Source organism: Eptatretus burgeri, chromosome 11 (assembly GCF_056783735.1).
Source record: "Eptatretus burgeri isolate ZD-2024b chromosome 11, Ebu_testis_v1, whole genome shotgun sequence".
In the NCBI taxonomy this organism is placed as follows: Eukaryota; Metazoa; Chordata; class Myxini; order Myxiniformes; family Myxinidae; genus Eptatretus; species Eptatretus burgeri.
In genome coordinates, this window is record NC_140971.1 from 68667858 (window position 1) to 68687558 (window position 19701).

Below are 19701 nucleotides of genomic sequence, written 5' to 3' on the forward strand. Positions count from 1 at the left end.
CTTTGGCCCCGCCCCACTCGTATCAGACCCCGCCCAGGACCACTTTGGCCCCGCCCCACTCGTATCAGACCCCGCCCAGGACCATTTGGCCCCGCCCCACCCGTATCAGACCCCGCCCAGGACCATTTTGGCCCCGCCCCACTCGTATCAGACCCCGCCCAGGACCATTTTGGCCCCGCCCCACTCGTATCAGACCCCGCCCAGGACCACTTTGGCCCCACCCCACCGGTATCAGACCCCGCCCTGAAATAGCCAAGTTTCGCTCAAGCTCCGCCTTAATCAGTGCAGGACCTCCCTCTCTCGGATTGAAGCCCCGCCCTCCTCCCGCCGAGATCGAATCACCTTCACGGCCGCGACTTGCGAATTCTCGTCCGTTGATCGTAACAACGCCATCCGCCAGGAACGGACCCCGGGGACCCGGCTCGATATCGTTGGCGGGAGTTGTCCCTTCGAGTGAAGGTGTGGTGATGAGTACCGTGGTTGAAACATCCTCGGACGCCTTCCAGCGGCTCAGAGCATCTCGCATGAACTCGACGAGCCGAAAGATCTCGAGTGACACCGCAAGGACAATCCGGCCCACGTCGGCACGCCACGGTCACGCACACCGGACGCCTCAAGCCCGTCGGGGCTGTCCCGACACGATGAACCTCCGTTTGACAGATTGCATGCGGCTGTTCCTCGACCTCGCAGGGAGGGACAGGGTGTGTGTGTGTGTAATTGGCGCAATTTTAAACTTCAAACACCTCCAGTTTTAAGCTCCGAGAGCGATCCCCCTGTTGAATTTGCTAAGAACAGCGCAGCCTCTCGGGATGAAAGAGGAGGCGGGGGTAAAGGAGTGTGCGTTTGAGGAAGAGAGGTGGGGGTAAAGGTGGGGGGGGGGGAAATCGGTTTCCTTTCCAAACAAAATCCCGAGTGGAGTGAAATGTCCAAAGTGCGAAAGCACACCCAATTCTTCGGCCGAGTATGACGTCACAGAGACGACGTCATCTATTACTCGTCAAACGTTACGATTAACATGCACAACTTCTTGACAATGTTTCAAACTGAACATCGAAAACACATTTTCACCTCATTTCATCTTGTTAGTTTCCTTAGAGTAGTATTTTTAAACAAACAAACAAAGTGAAAAACCATTCGCTCAGAACTGTGCAGGTGGTGCGTCACCTCGTCACCTTTCCAAGCACTCGACTGTGAACTGTACTCACATTTCTCCCCAAACTCCGAGAGAACAAATTGTATGGTAAAGACAGAATCCTAAAGTTACCCCAGTGGGGAAAAATTATGCAACCTCATAAAATTATTGGGGACAACCCGAGAAATGTGCTTCCCACGACAGGAGGAAGTAACGCAACGACTTAACCACCAGAACGATTGTTCGAATTCCCTCAGTGAATCATACACCCTGTGGTTTAACCACGATAACGATGGTTTAATATCCCTCACTATTTGTGGTTTAACCACCAGAAGGATGGTTGAATATCCCTCACCTAATCCCACACTATTTGTGGTTTAACCACCAGAAGGATGGTTTAACACCCCTTCACCTAACCCAAGACAATTTGGGAAGGGGGTGAGGGTGAGTGAGGAAAGCAGATCTTGCAAGAGATAGTTAATGTGGACAAAGTTAAAAATTAGGTTTTTCAGCGAGTAAACTTGCCATTACTGATCACTCCACAACAATCTCCTTTGGAAATGCACAAAGGTTTATTTTTTTTTTTTATGACAAACAAACCATAATAGGAAATATACAAATAAAATCTGTACATTTCTGGTTTCACAGACACAATTTAAAAAAAAGGGGTAAACGGGGTGGGGGAGAAGGGGAAAATTATGATCAAACAATATTAATAAAAACCTCACAACGGTGGTAAAAACAAGTAAAATGTGAGGTACCGTATTTGTCCGACGGAAAGGGATTAAAGAACTGCACACAATATGTACAAACACGATAAAAATAACGGAATAAAACAGTGCAAAGTGAAAATGGTGCAAGTTTTTGGTCCTGTGCCCCTTCTTTTCATACAGGCAGTTCACAGTATCACAATTTATCTGAAAGCAATGGCTTGTTCACGTCAAAGGAAGACCTTTCGCTCTGTTCCTCCTCAAATCACCCCCCCTCCCCCACCACACACGCATGGTAAACATTCGGATAAATTGCAGGGATCCATTAAGCACTCGGGCTGTTCAAAGCAAACAAAAACTGCATAGAACATATTAGATTGAGAGCGCAGTCAATTTGAACGTCATTGGCTCACACAAATTGACTCGTTGGAGAGGACGAGCCATCGTGCGGTCGTGCCACAACTGAGCCGTCGGTGTGGACAAGCCCATGCCGTGGGCACAGCGTGGCCTGAATCGGAGCAATTGTGAGAATATTCATCAAGATGTGGCAGAAAAGGGAAAGCAACGCACTTTCTAGGCTAGCATTTGAGCATGGCAACATGTGAGGGACAGTGATTTGTCAAAGAGGTAACATTTGGTTGGGCCAATTAGCCTAACGTCCTTTCCTTCTTACTTGCCTCCAATAGTCGGCTCAGGATGGAGGCCTGTTTCTCAGTGTAAACACAGTCCATAAATTGGATTGAAATACTTGTAAACACTACGCATAGATTGCCATCATGTGGCTGCAACGTCAGAGCCTCCGCAACCTCTGCTTGCTCTGCTTGGTACCTGGAACACCTTCGTTTCCCCGCCGAGAGCGTAAACCCAGAGTGGAGCCCGCTACGAGACTGGAGGTAGAGCATGGTCTCGAGCCATGGTACGTACACATGCAGCGCTCGCAGAAATCGTACGTACAAGAAAGGGCCACACATATTGCTCGTTCTTGCACACGGTTGTAGCGCGCCGGAGACTGGCAGCGCGGGCACATACGCAGCTCTTCATCGACTTGCAGCTCACTTGCAGCCTGAGAGATGGAAAATGGAAGAGGTAAGAGGTGAAGAACAAAGGAAAGCGAAAATATCAAGAAGTCAGTTAAGGGATGGTCCAGACACACCATATATCATCAAAAAATAATAATAATAAAATAAAAAACCCCACCAAGATAAACCAATAAACCTACTTAATATAAACTTGTAAATTACATACCAGTCATCTGCAGGGAATTTTCCATCCAATAACTCATTAAACTTTGGGACATCATCGCAGAACGAGAAAAATGAGACCCAAAATTGCCCGTTTGTCATTATTCTTCTTTTTATGATTAGGATTCCAAGCCAGAAAGACAAAGGAAACCTATTGTTAGCCCATGAAAAGCGAAAAGTGGGGTTAAGCAACCGGTTGGGTACGTGCGTACATAATACATACGTACATACGTGTCTGCATATTGTTATTCCTTTTTCTTTGCAACCGCTTGTTGAATTGAGACGAAATTTTCACAATAGGTGTGACTATTCATGTGGAATGTTTTAATGATATTTATGACGTCATAGGTCAAGTGGTGTGGCAGCCATGTTGGAAAAAAGGAGAAACGGTGGACATTTATCTCCAAAACCACTCCATGGAAAAAATTTAAACTTGGCACCCGACAAGTACTCCGGTGGGAAATAAGTGATTTTTTAAATGATGTTACAGGTGCCTTCGTTAGGACGTCATAATTGCGTACATAGAACGCTCCATCCGATTGGTATGAAAATTTCTGAGTCTTCGAGGTATAAATTGGTCAACAGAAAAATTTTTTGATGTTGTTACGTGGTTTGGCAGGCAGATTTAAAAAAAAATTAAAAAACCCTTCAAAACCCTCTAAAACAGCTGAACACATCAAGACAAAACTTTACAGGTATGACCAGCTATCCATGAGGAACAAAAAGTTCCCCACCTTTGACAGCTTTGTTGGATTTACCTTAAAACCTTTAAAAATCTTCTCCAGAACAGCTGGAAAGAGGAGAAACTTTGCACACGTTTCCCAAGCCTTGAACATACAAGGGTGTTCATGAATAATTGACAGGTCACATGGTTTGGCAGCCATATTGGATTGAAGGAATATATTTATTTATTTTTTTACTTATCTTGAACCACTGCATCAATCAATGTGCAACTTCAAAATTATGATCTAGGAGTGATGGAAAATATGTTTTAAATTTCAACCTGATTGGATGCATGGTCTGGCAGCCAGAATTATATATTTTTTTGAATCTGGGTTCTTTTGGTGTTTTTTTTTTTTAATAAGGCACACTTGGCTGCACATGGATGGGTTTGAGGGTAAAGGAGTAGCAGTTGAAACCCCTTGAAACCCAAATCCTATCCAGGTTTGTCGTCATGACTTCATCTTTGCTTTTTGGTTGTTTGGGTTACTTCTGATGACTCCAATGCAGGACCTATTTTATTTGGTCTTCCATTTGATTTGAATTAAAAAAAAAAAATCCCATTATGTATTCAATTGAATAAAGAGGACCTGATTGGTCAGGTATCTGAGCAAAGCGGGGTTGCATCAAAGTGGGATGTCTTGGTACCCGGTCATCACTGCCAGCAGTTATAAAGTGGCCAGTGTAATTATCAATTATTATTATTATTCTGACAGACTAATTCAAAATTGGTTTAAACTACGAACTTTGTTTAAACACGAATCTACTGCATTATATAGTGGGAAGGTGCAAACTGATCGAAATTTTAATAGCTTGAAAGGAATCCATGAAAAGTAAGCAAACTGCATTCATTCACAAAGGCATAGAAAGGCAATAGAGGGGTGGGTGGGACTATGACCATCAATAAGCCTGATGGGGTTGGAGTGGCTAAATAATTTGCCCAAGTGCCAGACTTGTATGGGTGTGGTTAACAGAGGAATATTATCAGGAAGTAGGGTGACTCCCTATTCCATGTATTCTGGGTTGCTCCCGGGAGGTCAATTGGCTGTCTCCGTACCGCTGCCCTGTTCATGTAAGGCACAGGGTCAATCGACAGCAACAACACATATTTCTATAAAGTCCAAACCATTTAGAATGTGAGATCGTCTATAAAATATGTATAGTACCAATACAATGTGAGCACATATATAAAGTTTGTACGTCAACATTTGTAAATCAGAACAAAGTTAACAAGAAAAAGAGCAATCAGAGATTGCAGACCCTCAGCAGGTGTCGTTTTGAGTGGTGTGTTGTGTTGTGTGGTGGTTGTGTAGTTTTGTGTGGTGTATTTTGTGTGGCATTTGTGTACTGGTGTGTTACATAATTAGTAAGACGTAATTAGAACTGCCACTTTATAACTGCTGGCAGTGATGACCGGGTACCAAGATGTCCCGCTTTGATGCAACCCTGCTTTGATTGGACACCTGACCCTGAACCGTGACTTTTTCTTACTATTATTCATAATTCAATTGAATTTACAATGGGATTAAAATAAATTAAATTCAGATCAAATAGAAGACCAAGTAGGTACAGTCCTGCATTGGAGTAATCAGAAGAAACCCAAACAAGTAAAAATAGCACCGCAAAGCGGGCGTAATCCCTCAGCCCCTTGACGCAAATCAATTTCAAGATGGTGGCCATATTGAAAATCGCAGCACGCCCATTTTCGAAAGGAACCTTCCTCTACTCAACCCCAACACACCCAGCAAAAATGGATTAAATCGGACAAGGCGTTCTCCTCGAAATTGACGGAAACCAATTTCAAGATGGCTGCCGTGGCGGCCACAGTGAAAATCGCAGCATGCCCATTTTAGAAAGGAACCTTCCTCTACTCAACCCCATTATACCTCGCCAGAATAAAATCAATGTGTGAAGCCGTTCTCAAGTTATTGTCCAGAAACCAAATTCAATATGGCTGCTCTAGCCGCCATATTGGATATCGGATTGCGCTGAATATCGAAAGGAACCTTCCTCTAAACACCCCCATGAAAATAAAATCAATCTGTCAAGCCATTCTCAAGTTATTGTCTGGAAACAAAATTCAAGATGGCAGCCCTAGCCGCCATATCGGATATCGCATCGCACTGATTATCGAAAGGAACCTTCCTCTACCCAGCCCCAACACACACTGTAAAAATGGATTTAATCGGACAAGGCGTTCTCCTCGAAATCGACGGAAACCAATTTCAAGATGGCTGCCATGGAGGCCACATTGAAAATCGCAGCGCGCCCATTTTCAAAAGGAATCTTCCTCTACTCCACCCCAACACACCCTGCAAAAATGGATTTAATCGGACAAGGCGTTCTCAAAATCGACGGAAACCAATTTCAAGATGGCTGCCATGGAGGCCGCATTGAAAATCGCAGAGCGCCCATTTTCGAAAGGAACCTTCCTCTGCTCAACCCGAACACACCCTGCAAAAATGGATTTAATCGCACGAGGCGTTCTCCTCGAAATCGACGGAAACCAAAAGTTGACAGACGGACGGACGCCCGGACAACGCCTATGACGCCAATACCCCTTTTTCAGCCCAATTCGGGCTCAGGAGTAAAAAGCAAAGATGAAGTCGTCAAGAGGAATCTGGATAGGATTCGCATTTCAGCTGCTACTCCTCTACCCTCAAACCAATCCAGGTTACAGCCAAGTGAGCCTTATTAAAAAAAAAAAAAAAAAACAACAATAATAATAATATTAATCAATAAAACCAAAACAATCAGTTTCCAAAAATTAAATAATTCTGACTTTAATAATTTTAAAATAAATAAAAAACAATATGGCTGCCGAATCATGTGACCGATGACGTCATTTTTTGGTGGACCATTTTATCCTTCGATGATGCTGAAAATTTTTCATACTGATCAGATGCAGCGTTCTACATTTGCAATTATGACGTCACAAAGAAGGCACCGATGATGTCATAAAAAACCCTTCAGGATCCTTTCAGCGTTCTTAAGTTATCGTGGTAACAAAATCCTATAACAGACTCTGACCTTTGACCTCTTGATGCCGCCATCTAATCAGTTCATCTTTTCACCACACTGTATACTTATACCAAGTTTGGTCAAAATCCCATCACTGGTTCACAAGTTAGTGCAGCAAAATAACTTTTCCCCAACCTGACCTTCAATCTTTTGACCCCAAAATCTAATAAGTTCATCTGCACATCATTATAATACTTGTACCAAGTTTGACTTCGATCCTTCATTCTTAAGTTATCGCGGAAACGAAAACCTATCGCAAACGCATGGACGGAAAACTTGAAAATATAATGCCTATGGCAACTTTGTGTGCTGGGGCATTAATAAATAAATAAATAAATAAATAAATAAATAAATAAATAACCCAGATTCAAAGAATCAAATTATTTTTGCTGCCAGACCATGTGTCCGATAAGGTTGAAATTTAAAACATACATTCGCCATGACTACTAAATAACTGAAGTTTCACGTCCATTGATAAAGCAGTTTAAGAGAAATATTTTGAAAAGATTTTCGTTCAATCCAACATGGCTACCAGACCATGTGACATCAATTCTTAATGAACACCCTGGTGTCCCGAAGGCTTGGGGAAGGTGTGTGAAGTTTCCCCTCGATGTCAAGTGGTTCTGGAGAAGAGGATTTTTGAAGGTTTATTCTTCAAAAAAAAACATCATAGCTGCCAGACCATGTGACCAATGACATTAACATTTACACCTGAAATTACCTAAAGCGTTTAGATCATGTGGGCGGAGTTTTGGATCGATCTAGTAAGCCGTTCTAGAGAAGAAGATTATTGAAGTTTTTTGTTTTCAATTCAGTATGGCTGCCGAACCACATGGCCTATGACATCATAAGTTTACATTCTGCCTCTAAGTGGGTAAGGGATCAAGTTTGTGAAGTTTCGTGTTAATCGGCTGCCAAACCACGTGACCTATCAATTATTCATGAACAGAAAAGACATGAATACACGAACACACACACACACACACACACACACACACACACACACACACACACACACACACACACACACACACACACACACACACACACACACACACACACACACACATCTATGGACAACCGCCACTGAAAGAAAGATGGAGGTGGAGATGGCTTCACATGATCATAACCATTCCTCTAACATGTTTACATACTTTTTGGAGTCACATCCCAACAACTTTTTGCATTTAAAAAAATGTTTTTGTTGCTTGTGTATACGTCAAACTGGATCAGCCCACAAGTAGCTCTGTTTAATGAACCATGCATACTTGGGTACATTTATAACCGTTTTAAAAACCACCAACCATAGTCCTTGGTTCTGCATTTTCCAATTAAAGTTTCCTGTGCAAATCTTGGAAATCTGGACTTGCACGGCAACGTTGCCCCCTGGTGGACAAGGAAGTCTTCCGGCAGTTTCCAAGGAGGCATTGCAGATCGACAAAAGTGACCACCAGACAGGATAGTCGCCCATTAAAAGAGCTTGAGGATAACCTTTTCTAGTGCACCAGAAAGCAAGTTGGTGATCATGTGCAATGGAGATGAAAGGCATAAATCTTGGCATTCGAGAACTCTCCTTTTCTATCACTCTCATTCAAAGTCTCATGCATTTCCTTCAGGGAACAAACCTTGTATCATACTCCTGTGCAGAAATTATTTACAACAGCTAAACATAGTTGTATCAATATAGACTCCTCCATTGATCAACTTTATGTTGTGCCAATTTATAAGTGTGGCTAAATACCGTCACTCGATGAGGAAACATTACAATTGCAATTTACTATTTTGAGACAGATGGACTGGTTGACCTCATTTGTTCCAACATCTTTGCTACAATTCATTCAAATAATTTACATGATTTCTGGTTAATTTTCCAACAAGGAAGACACACTGGGCAGGGTAGATCAAGGTGATTGAGGATAAAAAGGCAACATACTGACAGTAAGTCTGCAGTTGCACAAAAAAAAACTGATTAAAAGAAAAACCTCAAGAGCAAGAACAAACAAGAATAGAGTAAAGAGCAGAGCAAGCACACAAACCTGCAAGTAAGAGGGTTGGGTTAGGTAGGGTTATAATAGAAGGCTGAGCAGACTGCAGGGTAGAAGAGGATGTTCACACAGATCAATGCATCAAGAGCAGGGGATTCAGTTTGTGGTTATGGATGGGGGATGACATGAGATTGTGGTACACTAACAACTTGAAGCCCGAAAGGCAGTTCCATATAGGCAGAAAAGGAGGAACAAAAGAGGATGTGTGCGGTAAGCCTGGATTTTGTGAGTTTAACCAGGAAGTGGTCAACATCCATTTTTCAGACTACCCCCCACCCCAAAATCATTTTTTGCACAAGAGTGCAATGGTCAGTCAAGTTTGGTCTGTGTATGTATAATGGTTAGAGATTAAAAAAACAAAAATTATCCTCGCCAAAGGAGAGGGTATTGATTGCATTTGGGTCCGTTTGTTGGTCGGTTTGTCCGCACAGAACTTTCGTGTTTTTCTCCACAAACGCTTGTTGGATTGAGACAAAATTTTCACCATTGGTGCGACTACTCATGTAGAATGTTTTAATGATAATTATGATGTCATTGGTCACGTGGTGTGGCAGCCATATTGGAAAAAAAAACTTTGGACTTCTGTATCTGAAACCGCACCAAGGAAAAACTTAAAACTTGGCACATAGCAACTACTACTCATGCGGAATGAATTTGATTTTTTATGACATCATCGGTGCCCTCGTTATGATGCCAAAATTGTATATGTAGAACTCCACTTCCGATCAGTATGAAAATCTTTGAGGGTCATCTCAGGATAAAGTGGTCCACAGAAAAAAAAATATCATTACGTCATCGGTCACGTGATTCGGCAGCCATATTGTTTAAAAAATATATACATATATATATATATATATATATATATACACATATATATATATAACCTTCAAAAAATCTTCTCTGAAGCGGCTGAACAGATCAAGGAAAAAAACTTTACACGTATGACCGCTGATTCATGAGGATCAAAAGGTTCACATTCGATCATAAGTCACATGGTTGGCTGTCATATTGGATTTACCCTAAAACCTATATCTATAAAAAAAAAATTACACCACTCAAAAGAAGTCCTGGCAAGGGTCTGCAATCTCTGCTCTTTTTCTTGTTACCTCTGCCAACGAAGGTTATGGGTTAACCTCTGTTTGTTCGTGTGTCTTTAAGCAGGATATCTCAAAAAGTTGTGGACGGATTCAGATTAAACTGGGTGGATAGGTTGGGTGTGTGACGAGGACTAATCAGTTTGATTTTGGTGAAGATCAGAATCCAGATGCGAGAATTATTTCAGTGATTCTTCACAATTGAGGGAGCGAGCCAAAAACGATAAATACCACAATATCACAAAAAGTTATGGACGGATTATGACGAAACTTGGTGGATAAGTAAGTTAGGTGACAAGAACAAGCCGATTTGATTTTGGTTCAGGTCCGGATGCAGATCTGGCCCATCAGTGGGATACAAATCATAAACTGTTCAGCCTGACAGAGGTATGCACTTTACCAAGTGCCACTCTAGTTTCTCAATGTGACACCATGCAAAAGAAACAGCTGGAATCATGGAATGGGCCACAGACAAATACTTCCTTTGAGGCACAGCCTAACAGGACAATGTAAAATAAAGATAGTTTATGATGCCATGGATGTGACATCAAGTGGTATATGACGTGAATTGTTAAAAGCAAATAGTTTACATTTCATAACTTCCCCAACTTTTACAGGAAGTTTTTTGGGGTTGGGGGTGGGGGAAGGCTCCTTTGAAATACTTGGTTTATTACATTTTGGTATATGCAGGTCGAGGCTTCTGGAGGAGTTAAAATAAAGAGGGTGGAAGGTAGACAAATTAGCATGATTGATAAGAAGCAGCAGGCAAGGTACAGACATAATATACGAGTGTGTGTTGAAAAGTAATGCCTCTTGTTCTTTCCCAAAAACAGGTAAATATATTGGAATGAAACAAAGCACAATCTGCATGTTACTTCTTCCTGCCACTGTGTGTGATGTTTTGTGATTCCGACACTAGATGGCTCAGTGTCACCTTTGTCAAGATGGCAGAGGTCAGTATGAGGTTGTCAGTGCTGTGAAGCACTGGAGATGAGAGTTAGGATGACTGAATGGAGATGAGATCTTCTTTTTCATGTCACTATGCTTTTCCCAGCCACTACAAAACACAGGCTCTGGTACAAGAGTTGAGAGCCTTCAGATAGTCTGGTCCACGAGCCTCTGGCAAGAAAGGGCAATCTAGGAATGCTCCATTGTTTGAGGAGCCTCTGCACAGTCACAATTAATGGGGTGATTTTGAATATATATCCCCACTTCTGCACAAGGGCTCTGCAGCATCCAACTCCAATCCTGAGGCAATTGAAACAGCCAGGTTGGCCAGGTCTCACTGGCTACTTTTGCCATGGAGTCCTCAGGGTCAAGTGGCAGGTCTTGATTGCAGATGTGTTGACAAAGCATCTATCCTGCAGCCGTGGGGGTTATCATCCAGGGGCTGAACACCATGAAGGAAACCATTCCTGGAATTCAACCTCTTAGGTAATGGCTCATGTTGAACAAGTGGGTGGCAAGAGTCATATTCCTGCTTGGTCCTTTCTATTTGTGAGGAGACTGCCCTTCTGATTGGAGGTGGAACAATACCACATAGAAAATAGAGGTCGTCCACTCACATTGGTTTAAAGCAACCAGAAATAGCTCTGCAAGCCATGTTGACGACTGCATCTGGAGATGAGAGTTGAGTGCACAATTACGATCCTGAGAGCAAGAGACGGTCAATGGAGTACCACCACAAAGGATCACCAACCCTGTCTTGGCTCCATCAGATTGTTATCTCCCCCCCCCAAACTTAAAGGCCCAGTCACACCTTGACGTTTTAGCCAGCTTATGCCGATTTTTGAAAAACTTGTCTAAAGCGTTGGCACACATCGAATACGTTATGGGTAAATTTTGGAAACATCGAGAGCACGCTGAAAAACACTGCCATACGTCGTAGTACGCTGGCTTTCATTGTTTTACTCTGCGGTTGTCCTCAAATTTTAGCATGCTTGAAATTTTACGACTTATGCCAGCGTATGACTCACAAGTTCCGCGACGCTGGCCATTAGTTGTAGGCACGTTATACGATCGTTGACACACGTTACTTGTAAGTTAATCAGAAGTCGAAACACGTCGAGGTAATGTTTAGCGTACCCGAAACTTATTTCTAACCTATGAGTAACGTGTTGTAGGCACGTTTACGCGATCGTTGACACACATCCACACACGTTACTTGTAAGTTACTCATAAGTCGAAACACATCAAGGTCATGGTTATCGTCATTGTTCCAGACTCCCTGGGTTTTTTTTTTCTTCGGTATGACGGTGATGTTGACACTTCGATTTCTATTCCGGTTATGATTTAAATCGTTGAGCGGCAGCCTATTAGTTATATTATAACCGCACGAGAAATCGAAGTGTCAACATCACCGTCATACCGAAGAAAAAAAACAAACAAACAAAAAAACAAACCAGCGAGTCTGGAACACTGATGCTAACCATTACCTCGACGTGTTTCGACTTATGAGTGAGTAACTTACAAGTAACTTTTGTCGACGTGTGCCAACGATCCCATACGTGCGTACAACTTATTCCCATTGCATGCAGAACGTGTGAGGCATACGGCAAGTAAGTAGTAAAATTTTTAACACGTTTAAAATTTCAAGACGTACTCCACTTGCTACGACATATGATAGCGTACTTTAGCATTCTATTCACGTATACCAAACTTACCCATACCGTATTCGACGTGTACCAGCGTTTTAGACGCATTTTTCAGAGGTCGGCATACGCTGGCAAAATCGCCAAGGTGTGACTGTGATGTTGACACTTCCATTTTTCCAGCGGTTATGATTTGAATCATTGTGCGGCAGCCTTTTAATAGGCTACGCCACGTGATCGTCGGCGATACGTGCAGCGCGCTATGCGTAAGTTAGACTATCGTTGGGCATAGGTTGTGAACGCCGACGACAGGCTAAGCATTCGTTGGTTTAAGTTATCTATAAGACAATGAAACGTTCTGTGTCCGTTACTAATATGTTTTGCATACGACCAACTCGTTATGAATACGTCCGAATCTTTAAAAAAAACATCAAAAGTTCAGCGTAAGCCAACGTTTTACATACATTTTGATATGTTGCCATTGCTGGCTAAAACGTCAAGGTGTGACTGGGCCAAAAGGAACACCTCGTGAGAACATTTTTCTTCCGACAATGATGTCAAGGCCTCTGTGAAGTGGTGCTTATGTCAGCAATATGCACAGTTCTATCATGATGGTATTACAAAACTACTTGAATGTTGGAGGAAATGTGTGGACCACAGTGGTGATTATGTTGAGAAATAAATATGCACCATGGTAGAACAAATATTGATGTTGGTATCTGTCTGTTTCATTCAATATCAACCTTTTTTGGAGAAAAAAAATATAGGGGGCATTACTTTTAAACACGTCCTTGTATACATTAAAGTGAATAGTTAAGGTACAGGCAGACAAAAGGACTGGATTATTGAGAATTTTAAAAAAGATCATGGGTGAGGACAAGACTAAAGGAAAGCCAATAGAGTACAGGTATTCCTCGATTCATGACATTTGGTTTACATTTTTTTGCAACAAAACGGACTTTTTACAGCAAGTTTTTTGATTTGCATTCACATTTTTTGCTACAACGAAATAAAAAATACTGCACATGCAGTCGAATGCCATGGAGATTAAAAACAGTGCTCCACTCATTTAGTGAGCCACATCACAGCCATGCGTATGCCGTTTGTTGGGGGGCAGGGGGTTGGGGGGAGAGGGATGGATATTTCCATAGAACAGATAGAAATGTATGGAATAGCATGGTCCATGTTTGAGTAGTTAAGTAATCTCGATGTAATAAGTAGGAACACATCAGCTAAAGTTTTGTTTTGTTTAAATGTGCACCATACAGGTGGAGAGAAGGAACGTATAGAGTGAGGAAATCAGTCTGAAGAGTGTTTGAGGAGATTCATGCCTGAGGAGGAGAGAAAGAAGGTGAACCAGGGACAAAGAACGGTTACTCTGTGGTGCCTTCTTTCCTGCCTGCTTGCCTTCGCCATGGTGCTGTTCTTGTCTGCCTGCTACCTGTTCATCGTCCTGCCAGTCTCATCATCTGCCCCATCGCCCTGCCAAACACCTCATCCCTCATCACCTGCTCATGGCTGTTCCACACCCATCCTCCCCCTGCTACAACCAGAGCTGAGTCCCCGGTTACATCCCTTTCCCGTCTGTGATTGAGTCCAGAGTGAGGCACCTTAGTTTCTTTGGATTTCTTTTATTCTCATTGCATTGTAATGGAGTTGGCGGTCCAGGTTAATCCCCCCCGGCCCAAATTGTAGTGACAGGCGGTTAACACTGCCAGCCCAGATGGTCAATCGGTTTTTCCTTAATAGGAGGCGGACACATTGATCCTCGGAGATTATGCACGGGAGGGGCAGGGCGCATTGGCAGTGACGGAGGCACGGGGAAGCACAGCACAGGGGGGTTTATACTCGAACCCGATGACAAATACACGGACACAGCAACTTAAAATGAACACGGTATTTTATGACAATAGCAATGTTTATAAGGGTAATTATAAATGTAAAAATTATAAATACGTGAGGTAAATTAAACTCCAAGTTGAGGCGCCTCGACACACAGACTTAAATACTGTGACGTCCACGGGACTTGAACAGTCCCGCCAACGTAGAATGAGCCGAAACTATGGAGGCGGTTTATTTATTTATAACCCAAACATGGCGGTTCTAATCGCTCTATCGCAAATGGGACGAGGAAGGTGGCACGAGTCACTTTTCACTGAGTTGATGATGTTTATTCGTTTTTATTATTACCAGAAATAACAAGACTCGGCAAGAAGAGGGATCCGGGGCGATTCGACGGGATGGTGTGGGATCGGGCATGGGGAAAAAACACAGACAATTCCAATGAATATACAGTTCTCAATCCCTCTAAGGCGCCAATCACACACACACACACACACACACACACACACACACACACACACACACACACACACACACACACACACACACACACACACACACACACACACAAAACGTAGCTATTTCTGGTGGTCATGCTGGACTGTGGTGTGGACGCAACTGTCCCTGGATCGGCGTCGGACAAGCTGGCCTTGCTCTCGTCAGGGGGGCAGGAGAAACCGTGGTGCTGTCGACCTCCTGGTCTTGGCCCAAGTCCGCTCACAGCCGCCAGGGAACCAGTTCTGGCGCCAAGTTGCGAGCAGGAGAGGGAGGCAGGTCCGCCCGCCGTTCGACCCCGTACTCCCGAGTCAGCAGAACCCCAGAGCCAACCAAGGTGAGGCACGAGGCTCAGCAAGGCTCCAAGACACGATCAAGAACACGATCGAATCAGCACAACAAGGCACAACAGCCTCCCCACCAAAAAAAACACGATCTTTTTGGTTGTAATCTTCTTCCTCTCCCTTTTCGACCCCGAACAGAACCTTTTTATCCTCCTGTCCTCGTCACTTCCAATCGAGCCGTTTATTGGCCCACCGCCGTCGCCTTCTGCCAATCGTGATCACGGGGCGGAGCCATCCGCTGCACTGTCCTGTGACGTCACGGCCAGTCTCCAGGGACTACTAAAAGGGGTTTATGCAGACACCCTTACCCTATCCCGTGTCCCTATCTAATTACGTGACAATTATCATTTCCCCCCTTGAAGAAATGAACATTTACTAGACAACTTATCACCACTGAATTGCTACTTATTACATCGAGATCCTGGTAAACTCGAACAGCATGGCATACCTAATTAAACATCCTAATTACCCTTTGAATGCATACCCCCCCCTCAAACGTAACAAAACAAACAAGGAGAAATGCAACAAATGCAAAGCAAATCCTCCATTTATTCTAGCACTTAAGGCCCTGTCACACCTTGACGTTTTAGCCAGCGTATGGCAAGGTATCAAAATGTATGTAAAATGCTGACGTATGCTGAACTATTAACGTTTTTTTTCCAGTTTTGGATGTATTCATAACGAGTTGGACGTATGCATAACGTATTAGTAACGTACACAGAACGTTTCGATAACATATAGATAACTTATACCAACGAATGCTGAGCGTGTTGGCGTTCACAACCTATGCCCAACGATAGTCTAACTTATGCATAGCGCGGCAGCGTATCGCCGACGATCACGTGGCGTAGCCTATTAAAAGACTGCGGCTCGACGATTCAAATCATAACCGCACTCGACATCGAAGTGTCAAGCCACTGTCACACCTTGACGTTTTAGCCAGCGTATGCCGACGTATAAAAAATTTGCCGAATACGCTGGCACACGTCGAATACGTCATGGGTAAGTTTTGTATTCGTTAAGAGCACGCTGAAGCACGCTGGCATACATCGTAGTACGCCGAGTACGTCGACAAATTTTCAGCATATTGAAAATTTTTCGACGTATGTCAGTGTATGACGCACACGTTCCGCATACGCTGGCCATAAGTTGTAGGCACGTTATGCGATCGTTGACATACGTCGACACACGTTACTTGTAAGTTACTCATAAGTCGAAACACGTCGAGGTAATGTTTAGCGTACCCGAAACTTATTTCTAACCTATGAGTAACGTGCTTTGAACCTATGTGTAACATCTCTCCAACGCATATCGACGTATTTGACGTCTTCCGGACGACCACAGAACTTACTGAACGTGTTACTAACTTTCAGCTACCGTATAATGGCGTATTGGCAGCGTTTAGGGGAATTCGTATATAAAAATGGGGTTCACACAGGAGGAACCCGTCAGTGTTCCAGACTCAATGGTTTTTTTTTTTTGGTTTTTTTCTTTTTCTTCAGCATGACGGTGATGTTGACACTGATTTCTAGTGCGGTTATGATTTAAATCGTTGAGCAGCAGCCTATTAATTATACTAGCGATACCCGTGCACATGCACGGGATAGCAGTACAACATAGCTGGTAGCAGACGACAGACCGTACACGGGGAATAAGAAAAATACGCATTGTGCAAAATGCAAGTGGTACTATGGAACGCCAAGACTTCCCAAACATTGTCGGCATGTCTGCTAAGTGCCACAGCAATTTCATAGGGATCGTGTGACGGCGAGTCGAGTTTTTAGTGTGCAAGCTTGGTATTATAATAGAGATTATATTATAACCGCACGAGAAATCGAAGTGTCAACATCACCATCATGCTGAAGAAAAAAACAAAAAATCATGGAGTCTGGAATACTGACGCTAAACATTACCTCGACGTGTTTCGACTTATGAGTAACTTACAAGTAACGTGTGTCGACGTGTGTCAACGATCGCGTAACATGCCTACAACTTATGGCCAGCGTATGCGGAACGTGCGAGTCATACGTCGAAAAATTTCAAGCATGTTAAAATTTGTCGACGAGCTCGGCGTACTACGACGTATGCCAGCGTGCTCTTTACGTATACAAAACTTACCCATAACATATTCGACGTGTGCCAGCATTTTAGACAAATTTTTCATACGTCGGCATACGCTGGCTAAATCGTCAAGGTGTGGCAGGGCCTTTAGCTTCGTCCAGAGATTGTCATTATGGAACTTGGAATCGAGGCTCTTCGTAGGCATGCCTAAAAATGGCGCCAAGCCACTCTCGCAGCGGGAATGTTCGTCAGGCAATTCGTGAGCGGTATTCAACACCAAGGCTCAGAGACCTCGTGCAGCTTCTTTGTCGATCGTCCTCACCGACGCCACCGCTTTACAGAATCGCGCTGTCGGTGACATACACAAGGCTTCAAGGCCTGTCTCATACGACTAGCCAAGAGTCAATGGGTAGTGTCTCGCTTCACCACGCAAGCCAAATCACCTCAGCATGAACATGAGAATCGCACACAGTCTTCTTCATGCGTCAAAGGAAAGCCATTTTGTCGTGCCGACAGCAGAATAAAGCAAGATCCTCCGTCCTAGCCACATTCCTACCACGACTACAGCTGCCCTTCTCACACCGACCTCATGCATTCCTCCTGATCTCCATGTCTGACGTCACGCTGAACCACTGTTCCACCTCTGGGGCGTGGCTTGCTCGCACGAAGCCCGGGAAGTTAGGGCCTCTGCCTGCTCGGCATGTTTGGCTCGCTTGTGAATGCAAAAACATAAGGAAAGGTTCTAGGGGGGCAATCACAAACTGGGGCAATCACATACTCTACTCATTTTGTGAGCCTTAATCCACATCTAATTAACACCACCCCCCCTCCCCGTGTGGTGACACGTAACACTTAAGTTCACAGTTTCCCTACTTAATTCTAGAGACGTCTTCTACACGTCAACGGATCAAACAACTCTATTCAATCCTAACTTTCCTATTAAATTCCTCCATCTACCCCCACAACCGTAACAGTAAAGGGGGCGGGCAGTGGTGACAGTGCAACGGGGGCGGGCAGTGGTTGAGCATTGATGGGTGATTGTGTACATGTTTACAGAGTGCTGTTAGTGAGGGTCTTGTCAAGAGGAGTTGTGTGGTTGATGTGTATTTTTAACCAAGCCCATTCCCCCTCCCCTGAGGGGAAGAAGGGGGGGGGGACAAAACCCCCAAAAAACTACAAAAAAAAGCAAAATACAGTGGTGCCCCCAGAATCCGAATTTAATCCGTTCCAAGAGGCTGTTCGGATTCCAAAAAGTTCGGATTCCAAAACTATTTTCCCAATAAGAAATAATGGAAAGTGAATTAATCCTTTCCTGGACCCCAAGAAAACACACTTTCAACTGAAATTACCCATGTTTAAGGTAAAATAAGATGAGTAAATGACCTTTTCTGGGTCATGAATCTTCTTCCAAGCCTGGGGGATGAGCAGGAGCGTTGTCGCTTCTTCCATCAGTCTGGATGCAGCTCCGGCCTATCAGTGGCCATCAGGATCCAAAACGTAAACTGTTCAGCCTGGTGGAGGTATGTAATTAACCATGAAGCACCAAATGGTGTTTTATATCCCAGTACACTCTGTGGAGACACAAACGTGCCGTTTTCACCGCACGGTTCCACGGGAGAGAATCAAGAGGTGAAGCGATTGGGTGACGCAGCATGACGTCACTACCATGCTCGAGAAAAAAACGTTGAGTTCGTTAAAGCCGATTCGTCAGAGGGTTCATTGAATGAGTTCGCGTCACGACGGGTTTTCGCACTTTTATCGCTTCTTTATTTTTTCAGAATTGTACACACGGTCGATTTCGGCAGCGAGATCAGACACACGCGCACCATTCTCATGCTAAGCGATAAGTTCTTTCTTCAACTCAATTGTCGTTCTCACGGACTTCCTCTTACTCTGATTTGCTTCACTGCTCTTCTTGGGTGCCATGGTGAATGCACAAGGGTGATAATTGAAAAAAAAAAACAGCACAAATCAAGGTGAAAACACGAGGTAAAGTAGCGATCGACACACGAGAGATGCTTTCACGAGTACTTCCACCGCCGAACTGAATGAACAAAGCGCGAAGATGCGGGTTGAACAAGCGGGGGAGACGCATGTGAACAAACATGAACGCCACGTTGTGTTCGGTTTCCTAAAATGTGATCGGTTTTTAGGGCAAAATTTTCTCGAAAAAATTGTTCAGATTCCAATTTGTTCAAACAATGGGGCGTTTGGATTCGGGGGGCACCACGGTATATTATTTCATTTATTAAAAACATTTTTTGCATTTTCTTCCTTGGATCTTGTGTAGATGGGTTGGTGTGGTGCTCGCGCAGGCATGATGTTCTGAATGGCCTCCACCTGTGTTGGATTTTCTAGTTGTTGGTATATAATTATTTGTTATCGATTCAGTATTCCCCCTTTAT

General features: G+C 43.6%; 1 protein-coding gene across 2 annotated transcripts in view; it reads right to left on the reverse strand.

Annotated features, from left to right (window-relative positions):
• Positions 1–1685: 1685 nt before the first annotated feature.
• LOC147017298 (uncharacterized) overlaps positions 1686–19701 on the reverse strand; it is a 62153-nt gene continuing 44137 nt past the window's right edge. For both annotated transcript variants that reach the window (XM_085846781.1, XM_085846780.1), the window contains exon 8: positions 1686–2905. In XM_085846781.1, coding sequence (XP_085702907.1) covers positions 2633–2905 — 273 coding nt within the window. In that variant the 3' untranslated portion in view covers positions 1686–2632. The remainder of the gene's footprint in view (positions 2906–19701) is intronic.